The 12,133-nt window shown below is 57.3% G+C and overlaps 3 protein-coding genes across 3 annotated transcripts; 2 read left to right on the forward strand and 1 right to left on the reverse strand.

Annotated features, from left to right (window-relative positions):
• Positions 1 to 2,486: 2,486 nt before the first annotated feature.
• On the reverse strand, positions 2,487 to 3,006 carry BXZ73DRAFT_53969 (uncharacterized protein; the record flags this gene model as incomplete). Its single annotated transcript, XM_048021095.1, has 2 exons — positions 2,487 to 2,765; positions 2,818 to 3,006. Coding segments are annotated over 2 exons (468 nt in total), but the record flags the coding sequence as incomplete, so codon positions are not given.
• Positions 3,007 to 4,668: 1,662 nt separating this feature from the next.
• Positions 4,669 to 5,759, forward strand: BXZ73DRAFT_81182 (uncharacterized protein; the record flags this gene model as incomplete). The annotated part of the gene is made up of 3 exons (XM_048023455.1): positions 4,669 to 4,744; positions 4,802 to 5,476; positions 5,536 to 5,759. 3 exons carry the CDS (start codon positions 4,669 to 4,671, stop codon positions 5,757 to 5,759), a joined length of 975 nt encoding a protein of 324 aa, XP_047873185.1.
• Positions 5,760 to 7,475: 1,716 nt separating this feature from the next.
• Positions 7,476 to 11,174, forward strand: BXZ73DRAFT_53996 (uncharacterized protein; the record flags this gene model as incomplete). The annotated part of the gene is made up of 10 exons (XM_048021100.1): positions 7,476 to 7,720; positions 7,765 to 8,128; positions 8,220 to 8,398; positions 8,467 to 8,623; positions 8,680 to 8,828; positions 8,883 to 9,274; positions 9,329 to 9,517; positions 9,578 to 9,710; positions 9,761 to 9,912; positions 10,186 to 11,174. Coding segments are annotated over 10 exons (2,949 nt in total), but the record flags the coding sequence as incomplete, so codon positions are not given.
• Positions 11,175 to 12,133: the final 959 nt, after the last annotated feature.

The raw sequence follows: 12,133 nt of genomic DNA on the forward strand, positions 1-12,133 counted from the left end.
TGGAGGAGGAGACGCTGGGTCGCGGGCACCGCGTACGCCAGCCCTCGCGCTGGCTGCGCGACATCCAGGACGGGATCGGGACGACAGACGCACGCACGCACGCGAACACGGCTCACGCTAAGGACGTCATGGGTGAGCTCTTTGCGCTCGCTAGCACCATCCCAGACGCCGTGGACGCACCGCAGCCCGAAACCACGTCCCTCGATGAGGCATACCGCTGAGCCGCGCATTACGTGCTTGGTTTGGTCCAGCTCGGCGACGATCCGAAGAACCTGCACGAAGCTCAAGCGTCACCATACTGGGGACAGTGGGAGGAGGCGATTCAACGCGAAATGGATAACCTCCGCCGCCACCTGTGGTTACCACTAATGTAATACAATCCCCCAGGAACGTGGGCACTTCATTATGCTGATACCCACCACGTTTTCATTGTAGAAAAGCCTGGTTGGGTTCTAACAATCACAAGCATGCCTGTGTTGTAATAACAGGTAGGTGTCGCAGAGTTGTTACCGTAGTCTCTTATGGCTGTCATAAGCGTATTCTATAATGACAGGGACCTCCCTAGGCTGTCATAAGCGTATTCTGTAATGAAAACGACCTCCCTGTGTTGTTATAAGCGAATTCTATAATGACAGGGACCTCCCTAGGCTGTCATAAGCGTATTCTGTAATGAAAACGACCTCCCTAGGCTGTCATAAGCGTATTCTGTAATGAAAACGACCTCCCTGTGTTGTTATAAGCGAATTCTATAATGACAGGGACCTCCCTAGGCTGTCATAAGCGTATTCTGTAATGAAAACGACCTCCCTGTGTTGTTATAAGCGAATTCTATAATGACAGGGACCTCCCTAGGCTGTCATAAGCGTATTCTGTAATGAAAACGACCTCCCTGTGTTGTTATAAGCGAATTCTATAATGACAGGGACCTCCCTAGGCTGTCATAAGCGTATTCTGTAATGAAAACGACCTCCCTGTGTTGTTATAAGCGAATTCTATAATGACAGGGACCTCCCTAGGCTGTCATAAGCGTATTCTGTAATGAAAACGACCTCCCTGTGTTGTTATAAGCGAATTCTATAATGACAGGGACCTCCCTAGGCTGTCATAAGCGTATTCTATAATGAAAACGACCTCTCGGGGGTGCTCCGCCTGTAACAACTCTATCGGCCCGGCGATCTCCTGGATTTCCTCTTTTAGAGATCATATCCGACTCCACGGCTATCGGGCGCCTCCACGCCTGCCCTCGATTCCTGGCGGCTTACAGCCACGGTTCTGGGATTAATCCAGCCTCGCGTGGCAGCGCGACCCGAAGATATGTTAAAAGAGTGCTAGGAAAGGTCATGCGCTCCGTTTTTGGCTCTGTATATGCCATAGGGGCAAGGCAAATGTGAATTGCGGTGTTGGATCGCGCGGCCAGCTCAAATGCACACCCCCGCCCGGTGGGCTCCTCGACATCCTTCACCTGCATAGGCTTGCAGTATACCCAGCTACGCCAATGTTTACCCTGGCGCAGACCTTCGCGACTTGTCCCGCAGGACCTTCGCGATTTATACAGCAGCGCGCGCGGCCACACTCTGTACTGCAGCGCACACCGCCGATTCAGCCCGCGCGTGGGCCACGATCCGTGCGGCCGTACGCGCCGCTTCTGCCACCCTGCCGCGGACCCATCGGCAGCATTTCGTGCGTGAACGCGTCGCACGCATCTCGCGTCACCGTTGTCGCGCCAGCATCCCCATTCACCGGGCTGCCCGCCACACACCCGCCTGTGCCATCTTATCGAGGGGAGAGTGGTCATTTTTATTAGCAAGCCATGCGTGTAAACTCGACCGATACAACATGAGAGGAAGTTCAAGAAAAGACATCAGCTACGGCACCGACGTGCCATTCTAACGAGACGACCGTGTCTTTTTAACCGTGACATGATCGTCCTGCCCCTCCTCCAATCCATGCTTCCCGCCGCTACTCACATCTTGCACAGACCCGGAGGAAGGGCTCGCGGCAGCGAGAGATGACGCGTGCGGGGATGGCATCGACGGAGGGGTTGAGAACGGATGTGTCGTGATGGAGAGTGACGTGGCGGACGCGGAAGAGGGGTCCGTCGGCGTGGGCACGGAGGAAGACGTCATGGGTTCAGGCGCGGAGGACGGCGTCGTCGGTGTGGGCGCGGAAGACCGTGTCGTCGGCGTGGGCGCGCAGGAAGGCGTCGTGGGCACAGACGCGGAGGTCGGTGGCGCGGGCACGGGCGCAGGCGTGGGCGCGGAGGACGCCATCGTCGGTGTGGGCGTGGAAGACGGTGCCATCGGCGTGGGCGCGGAAAACGGTGTCGTCTGCGTGGACACGGAAGAAGGCGTCGTCGGCGTGGGCACAGAGGACGATGGCTCGGGCTCGGGCGTGGATGTTGTGGACGGCGGGGCAAGTTGAATGAGAACCCAAGTGACATCGTCACTGACCTCGAGGAGAGCAGGGTCGTCTCCATGCTGGCTCAACCACCAGGCGAGACACATGATGACAACGAATATGCCATTGGCACCTCCGAGTTGCAGGGATACCCAGTTGGTGTCATCGGTGACTGCACGAGGAAGAGGCCACTCGGAGTCCGTGGAGCGACGACAGCCAGGTTGGAGATGCGTCCACCACCGCTTGAAGGTGACCGCGAAGTGGGCAGGGTTCTTGATCGTGGGAGGCTTGGGATAATGGCGTCCGCGACTGATCCAAAACTTCACCTCTTCGGGACGATCCTTCGAACTAAGATACTTCTTGCTCGGCTTCGATTCAAATGTCAGGAAACGGCTCGCAAACGAAGGCATGTGCACCCACCTGCTCAGTTGCGTGCTCCATCTTGTCCTCGAACCTCCGCCAATGGACGAGCAACTCCTTCCACCACGATACCCCGCTCACAGCCTCTAGATACGTCATGGCGTCGACCATCCAAGGCTGAGTCGGTGGGGATGCGTCGACGATTGCGATGGCCTCTTCAGCAGTCTTGCCTGCGGTGATTTGAGCCATGAGAGCACGATTGCGAGCAACCGTCAGGTTTCGCTCCTCGTCATAGCTCCTCACTCGCTGGGACGGATGGGGAGTCGGCGTGTCAATAGGAGCGTGGGGATGAGGCACCGAAGACGAAGATGAGACTGAGGACGATCCGGGCTGCGGAGTTGGGACGACGAGGGTGGGGGCAGAGGAAGAGGCATGCGTCGCCACAGGCGTTGCGCGTCCCTCGGTCCCGTCCGCAGAAGCGCCGGCCGCTTCTTCTCCGCAGACCTTGTCGCCGGCATGGTATAACTTGGCCAGATTACCAGGAAGCTGCGGGTCTGTATGATCAGGTTAGCGCGAGATACCCTCGCATAGGACACTGTGAGACTCACCGAAGGATTTAGCGATGAATTGGTCGAATGACTCCTGGACCATCCCCCAATTCTCACAGGAGTGGGACCAAACACTCTTCGTGGTGAGGGTGTTGCCGTTCATGATGCTGCAGGAGTGAAGGTAAGCTGTTTGTCTCAACGCGGAGTGTGATACTCATGACGTACGCAAGAGTCATCAGGTCTCCGGTCTGCGGGCATGGTCCACCCAGGAGAAGCCCACCCTTGAAGCCGGTCTGGTCCTCCAACGATTTGAGGGCCTCCATCCCGGTACGCGCAAGGCTGTTGATGGAGCTAGTGCACGCCGTTCAGTGATCCGATCCGAGCTGAACCACACGGAAAGGTACGTACTGTTGGAGTGCCCTCACCTTCTCACTCGCGCACGCTGGGCCTTCACTCACGATCTCGTCGAAGGTTGTCGGATGCCGCTCGGAATAGTGCTTCTCGCGATACTGTTCGACCTGCTCCTTCACGCCCTTGGGCTCCGCAGCGAGCAGGCGCGCGCTCTCCTTGTTCTGGAACGCCCACCAGTCGAGAGGCGGGTCGTCGAGGGCGATCGAATGCTGGCCGCTGAGGTACGTCTGGTAGTTCTCTTTCATGTGCATCTTGAGCATGTCTTTGAACAGATGCATATACGCTTGATGCGGCATAAGCTTCTGGGGCTTCTTGCGCTGAAGCTCGAGGAGTGGGACCGTTTTGCTAGTAGTGCCACCAACGGCGCCGCCCTTACCCCCGGTCGCGTTCGCTCGGGAACGGTTCCTGAACCACCATTCGATTTGCTGAATAAGGTGTGTGAGTCCTCGTACCATGGGTATCAGGATATGAACGTACTGCGCGCATCTTGGTGAACTTAGCGTCTTTGGCGTCTTCGTTGCTGCCGTCTGCGGCTTCGATTTTGTCGGCGGTGGGAAGAGGGAGTGGCCATTCCTTCACGAAGAGCTCGGCCGTGGCGTTGAAGAAAGCTCGAGTGGTGCCGTCGGTCCGTGCGGTGGAGAACGCTTCTTGGCGACCCGACAGCCACTTCTCCTGCTCGACGGTGGCCCACTTTTTGCGCGTCATCGTAATTCGTAGGAGGGACGGGGGTCGAGTGGTTTGAGAGCAGGTGGGCGTGTGCGGTTGGGATGGTTTGAGGGCGGGGTAGCAAGGAAGTGCGGTCAACAGTGGTACGTGCTTCACTGTGTTCATATCGTCCTCGCTCACGCTGTCCCGGTAACGGCATGGGTCCGTGCGTTGTCAATGAATCCCTTATTTAACCCCCCGGACGGGGTCGCTCCCCTTCCTCAGCAATCCTGCCATCTCTTTCGACATGCGACTCTCATCCACGCCGCCCGTGTTAGACCAGAGCTGTCACCAAGTTGCAACTCCCTTGCCGACCACGGATGGTGAGTAGTTATCGCCGCCTTACCGGGGGCGAGCAAGGCTGACACCTACTCATGTAGAGCCGGATGCTGGTGCACACAACATTCATCGCCCTGGTAAAGACAGCGCAATGTTCGAAGGGTCGCTCCTTGGACTCGAAGCTCTGTCCTTGGAGGACATCGAACCGTCTGTCCCGCAGCAGGCCGTCACCCATATCCCTCCCCTGCCGGCTCCCCGCTCGGTTGTTGAGGTGAACGTTTATCGTGGCGGTATCGTCAACATCTACGCCCGCACGGGCGAGGATGCCCGTGGGCGACGCATCGACCAGGGCACCCCAAACACGACTAGGGATTACCTTTTTCGTGGACCGACGGGTACCACGATGTCGCCTCGTGTCCCCGCTGGTTCCCACCCAGGCTCGGCCCTCGCGTCCCCTCTTCGCCGCTTCGAGGTGCAAGGTCAACGTCACGCCGCCCAGGGGACCCACCGTACACCAATCCTCGGCGGTGCCGGTGTCAAGGACGAGCTCTCCTCGTCGTTCGGCAGCATGCCGTCCTCCGCCGGGACTCTGGGAAGCCTCCCGATTTCCTCTGTGACGTCGCCGCCCGTTGTATCTGCGGCCGCGCTGCCTGTCGTCTCCACGGCCGCACTTCCCGTCGCCGCTGCGGTACCGCCACCCGTCGTCTCCGCTGCGGCGGCGCCCGTCGCCTTTGCGACCCCGCCGCCTAACCACGGACACACGAATGGTGGAATAGGTGAGTGATCCGCAGTGTATTACGCCGTCAACGCTTACGCCGACCACCACCGTGCAAAGATAATTACGAGAACATCGACGCCCCCGACCCCCAGCACCGCAAGAAGTGGTACGTCGTCACTGCGGGACGCCAGGTTGGGATCTTCAAATACTGGGACGACTGCTGGATGAACGTCCGAGGCGTGCGGAACAACTGTTATAAGTCGTACAAGACCCGCGAGGAGGCGGAGACCGCGTACGATCGCCAGAAGAAAGCCGGCCGGCTCACCGTCGTCTCTTCCTAGATGAATCAGTAGTACCATAGAACAAGCCCGGTTGTCCTTTGAAATTCACCGCATCGACGTCCGTGTAGCACCGTGAATAAATTGTTCTTGCGGCTGATAACAACATTCACTAAAAGAGCGAGACGGTTTGACTCAAGAAGGTACCGGGCCCTGGTGCGCATTTCTTGCGGCGAGCAAACCTGCCACGAACAGCGAGAGAGATAGTAACAATGTTCGCAAAGAGAGCGAGACGGCATGGCTCGGACTGTGGCGAACGAACCTGAGGACGGCGAGGGGGATAATAATGCTCGCAGAGAGAGCGAGACGGCCTGGTGACTCGAGAAGGCATCGGGCTCTGGTGCGCATATCTGATGGTAAACAAACCTGAGGACGGGCTCGGAGCCGGAGTTTTTACTCTACCATCGGGCCCTCGGAAGTAGGACATACAGACATGTTCGACTCGGGGCAGCTTACTACGTCCACGGATCATGTGGAGACAAGTTCAAGGGAAAGTATCCTGGCACTTCGTTACCGGCGTAGACGCAGGGAGCGAATCCTCCTCGCAGATCCTATCTGCACGTACTAGAGTACTGGGAATCGATCGGAATCTACTGGTTCTCAACCACAGTGCACACAATAAACACTTCTTGGCAGCATTCTGATCAGTACGGAATGGATCTAACGTGTAGAAGAAGTCAAGACTCACTGAATCTGCACAGGGGAACGGAGAGCAGAAGCGACGCGTTTGACTCGCTGCATTGCATCTGCACACAGTTCTGCGCACTCCGATTCAGCCGTACTCTAGTATTACAGCACTCCAACAGTTCATCTGATATCGATATACTGTCTATCTACGACCATGCGTGCATGAAACGAAGAAATATGTAGCAACTAGGCATGATACCATCCGCAGACGGAACATGGGGGTAAGATGTAACCTACGGTGAGTGGGACTCGGACCGGCTTCCCACAAAGTTGAGTCGATATACTATACATGCTTTGGCAGGGCTCTGACTTCGAGACGTGAGCATCGAACTACGAAGGCACGGTGAATGTGTCTCATTTCTGGGCTCTTGTGGTACTGATATCATATGCTCTGTACTGGGAGCTTTGAGTTGCAGTTGCGAGAGCACGGAGTGACCGAGTCCGGTCGGAGCGGACGACTCGCACCTTGAGTTCACCGCGGACCGGCGGTACACCAGAGCTTCCGACATCTCGACATCTCTCTGCTCCTCCCCCTCATGCCAGTCACCTCTGTCAGCCTTCCCATCGTTGCACCACTTGGTTACTCCATCCATGCCACCGAAGCGTATCAACGAGTCGGCCAGTGGGTCGAAGTCCTCAAGACGAGTGAAGCCGCGTCATCTCAGCACCACGGCTGCGCTCTCGAACTCTGAGGTTCCAGTCAATCCCCCTCCCGTGGTCACGCAACAAACTCGGTCTTTTCATGTCTATTCTCTCCATGACGGTCGGCTGGGGATGCGTAACGATCATAAGAAGATACCCGTTGAACCGCCGCCGTTGGATCCCAGTCTTGAATTCGACTCCGGTGCCCCGATACTCGACATACCATCAAACCATTCGACTGGGGACGGGTCCGCAGAAGGAGCGAATTGTGGGGAAAGTAAGAAGAGGCGGAAAAAGCGCCCCGAGCTTCGTACAGCGGTGCGTCGTAAACATTCTGGAGTTCGTGTTCTATAACTCATAGGCTCATGGGTGCTGGTGCTCGTTCAGTCGAAGATCCAAGAGTGGTTATCGCTCCGACAGACCTTCGTAGACGAGCTATTGCGCTTCGAAGGATCCGAACATCTCGACCATGCGAAGACGGCTTCATGTCGAACGTGCAAGGGCGATACAGCGACTCTTCGGTGCACTCAATGTGATTCCCGACACTTGTATTGTGATTCTTGTATGCTGAGTCGTCACGGAGATTTGTTGCTGCATGTGCTTGAGGTGAGTCTTCTTTGTTCATCCCACACGAAGTGATGGCAATATGGCGATTGGGATAGAGACTGGAGGACGGCAGGTTCAAGAAGACAGATCTACGAAGTCTGGGTGTGGTCGCACAACTCGGTCATGATGGCGATCCCTGCCCTAGCCCCTCCACGCAGACACGACACATGGTCATCGTCGACACGGACGGCATGCACGACGTTGAAGTCCGTTTTTGTGAGTGCCTCGACGGCGGGGACAACACGTTCACCTTTGAGTGGGTACAACTTTTTCGTAAGGGGTGGTTCCCCGCAACTACTCAGCGGCCTGCTACTGCGATGACATTCCGGATGCTCGACTTATTTCAAGAGCTCAATTTTCAGGCCAAGACGAATCTGCACGACTTCGAAAGAACTTTGCAGAGGATCACGGATAACTCAGGGTGTGCCCCGTCGCTGGTGAGTCTCCGTCTTCACGGTTCCTCCTCTGTGCTTCGAGCACGGACATGCGGTAGCTGATGCTGATCATTCTCAGAGCCGCTACAAGCAGCTCTCGCATTGTGTACGGCTGTGGCGTCATATTGTCGCTCTTAAGCGAGCCGGGCGCGGTCATGATCCAGCCGGCGTCGAATCGACTCAGCCTGGCGATCTCGCTGTGGAATGTCCGGCATGCCCACACACCGACAAGAACCTCCCTGAAGGATGGGCGTCCGCTGACGACAACACAAGGTGAGTCACCGCGCTAGCTTATTGTCGCTTTTCATCCCGGTTCAGGCGTGTTTACTAGGCTTCTCTAGATGGCTCTATACCCTTTTTCTTATGATGGACGGCAACTTCCGTGCGCGGCTCAAAGATCGCGGCCTAGACAGCATCCAGCTATCCCTCGGATGGGCCTACTTCGTCGAATCGAACGCTTACACAACCTTCATTAACTCGATCGGAGATCAGACGGAGGTGAGTGCAGCAACACTGAATTGTATCGAAACGGACTTCTAACAGTCTCCATTTAGAAAAGCAGCTGTACCGTCGAACACAAGGCGATTCTCAATGCCAATACCCGACGAGAAGGTTACATCACATCAGGGGTCGGAGCTATCTTGTGCGCACGCCATGCGCTGTGCCGCCGAAGCGGCATGGGCGACATCTTCCTCGGCGAGAAGTAAGTGCAGGTACGGTACTTTTGAGCAACAGCGATGCTGAACACGTTTCGCAGATACGCAATCTTCGACTATCTGCTGTCTTCGACAGTTGCAGACTCGGACACTCCGCAATTGTTGATATCGTACGATCTCGCGTGCCAATGGCACAAGCACCTCTTCAACCGCATTACCGCCCTTCCCAAGCCCCTTGACAGCGCCCTTGACAACGTCAGCATGCGTTTCGCCATCCCGAAGAAGCACTGGCATGTTCATGGCGCCCATCACGCGCAGTGGTCCTTGAATTACCTGCAGCGCGTCGCGCGCACGTATGGGGAAGGTATTGAAACTCACTGGGGTCATATGAACCCTGTGCATACCAGTACGAGTGAGATGGAGCCTGGAGGCCGGCATGAAGTCGTTGACGACCACGAGAGCTCTTGGAATTGGCAGAAGATTATCGGATTTGGTGCGTGTCGGGCGTGTATGACGGCATCGCATGCTGATGGTTCGTTATTCTTAGCTTCTTTTTTTCTCAAGAGCTTGAAAGAAGCGGATAACATGAGCCAAACACAACAGAAGAACCATGAAGACTTCACCAGCAACTTGCCACCGTCATCCAGGGATGCCGTTCAGCAATGGGAAGATGAGCTGGCGGCCTGGCAGGACGACCCTTCATCGGCGCCGGATCCGTACGAAGAACCACGCCCGAGTGAGTGTCATCATGCTGATACGACACTATGACCAATCTGATGGACTCACGAACTGTCAGCGGTAACGCTCAAGACTGTTCGTCTGGAGATTGCCACGCAAGAGGCCGTCGAGCTGCATGATGGCGTGCTCCCTCCTCACGAGATGTCCCCTGGAGTCTTTCTCCAAGTTGGACTCGAACTCGAAGAGCAGCAGTATGTTTTTAAATTGTTTACGCTATTGACACTCATAGATCTCTTCACAGGCGGGCTTTACAAGCCTTGAAGACGAAAATGAGCTCGGCAGAAGCCTCGCAAGCCACAGTGCAAGAGAAGAGGAACGCGCTCCAGCGACGCATCGAGCTTTGGCAAGCGGCTCAGGCCGTTCACATGCCGATTGCCGCGCAAATTCGTGGGTGTAGTCATACAGTGGCATCCGGAACAAGCAATGGGTCTGCGCCAGAAACATTGTTCGCGTCCGGCGTCGCCGCATCGGCGCCCTCCCCTGCCCCCAGCATGCCGCACACCCTGGCCCTGCCTTCTACGACTTCCTCTCTGCTACCCATCGCTCCCTCAACTTCCCCCGTGAACACCCCTGTTCCCAACGTGTCCGACACGCCGTCTGTGGCCGAGACGACCACTGCAACGGCTCCTCCCCCTTCGAACTTGGTATCGCCTTTCTCGATGTCAGCCACACCCGCGCGGACGCACACCAACCCGCTTCAAACGCCGGCGGCTTCACTCCCACGCTACGTGAGCAACGCCCTCGCTGAATACACACAGCTACTACTCCCATCCGCCATCCCAGCTTCACTACGGTCTCAGCTTTCACTGAGCATGCTTGACAAAGCCTGGAGGCTTCGTCTTGCGCAAGCCGATGATTCCCTTGATGATATCCGCCGTTACCTTCGTATTCTCGCCGGCATTCGGGAGTTCTCACGGCTGAACGTGAACGGGACCGGCCAGCGCACGACGGGCAGGGTGCGGTCTGTTTACTGGACTTTCCGCGACAAGATTGCCCGCGCCGCTAGCCGCTATCGAGCGGCACGTGCAGCTCTCCTCGCTTTGGACCCCCACGGCAACTGGCGAACTCGCCTCCAAGATCTCCGCCAGGACGACATTCGGGGCCCGGGTCGACCCGACGACGACAACCAGACTGGTGAGGGACGCTATCAGACCTCTTGGATCTGGTTGGTACCTCGCGCTTCTGGCGAGGCGACGGGATCATGCCAAGACATCGATCCTTCGGAGGTACTCGACAACATGAAGTACGAATGGGCAAGGAGCAAAGCGCGCGCGGATAGGTGGAGCGAGGAGGCCCAACTGTTGGAAGAGGAGATGCGCCGGGTGATCGAGTACTTTGAGTGGAAGAGTGGGTGGTGGCGGAAGCAAGGTGGGCGACGCGTTACGGACGACGCAGTGTTGGCGATGGGCTTGTCCGTGTACGCGGAGAAGCAGGCCGCCATTTTCACGGGCCTCGCGACGCGCTGTGCCACCAAATGGCTGCCTTACCTCACGACACGACCTGGCAAGACCGTTCCATCGTGGACGGAGCGGTACTCCGAGGTTGCTCCCCGGGGGGCAGCGCGTCAAGCCTCAGCGGCGTACACGTCATTGCATCCGAACATCGCGGAGGAGGTCGAGAGCGATTTGTCCGGGGACGAGTCGGACAGTGTGTAGCTTGCGTGTCTATGTACGTCCGTGTGGGAGCCATTAATGAGCGCTACAACTACGACACCATGGCGCCAATTGGCACCCCGCTGGCCGTCAAAGACTTCTGCCACGTGTGCGCGGAGCAACCGCGCACGCACACGGCGCACGCCCTGTCAGAACACGCGAGGTCTCGCTGGTCAAGGATCGCGGGATCGCGCGGCGAAGGGGCTTTGGGTAGTCTCCAGCTGTCTCCATGCGTCGTCTCAGTAGCGTGCGGACCCGGGGTAAATGGGAGGACAAGGTGGCGTGACAAATTCTGTACGCGTGTGCAGGCAGTACGGTTGAATCCGAATTTTGTTCGACGTTAACGGCGAGTGGATTCCGCCACGTATGAAGGTAAGCGCGAGGTCACGGCAGGCCGAAGCGCGAGCGGATATGCTGCAACACACATCTCGCGTGCTCCATGCCACAGTACCACCCCTGAGTTTCCTTGCTCGGGAAGGCATTCACGGAATGCAAGTGGGCTCAATTTGGTATGCAAGTACAGGTGCACGAAGCGCAGGCGTGTGGCGGGCAGCCCGGTGAATGGGGATGCTGGCGCGACAACGGTGACGCGAGATGCGTGCGACGCGTTCACGCACGAAATGCTGCCGATGGGTCCGCGGCAGGGTGGCAGAAGCGGCGCGTACGGCCGCACGGATCGTGGCCCACGCGCGGGCTGAATCGGCGGTGTGCGCTGCAGTACAGAGTGTGGCCGCGCGCGCTGCTGTATAAATCGCGAAGGTCCTGCGGGACAAGTCGCGAAGGTCTGCGCCAGGGTAAACATTGGCGTAGCTGGGTATACTGCAAGCCTATGCAGGTGAAGGATGTCGAGGAGCCCACCGGGCGGGGGTGTGCATTTGAGCTGGCCGCGCGATCCAACACCGCAATTCACATTTGCCTTGCCCCTATGGCATATACAGAGCCAAAAATGGAGCGCGTGACCT

This window comes from Epithele typhae (assembly GCF_022376455.1).
Source record: "Epithele typhae strain CBS 203.58 chromosome Unknown BXZ73scaffold_74, whole genome shotgun sequence".
NCBI classification, from domain to species: Eukaryota; Fungi; Basidiomycota; class Agaricomycetes; order Polyporales; family Epitheliaceae; genus Epithele; species Epithele typhae.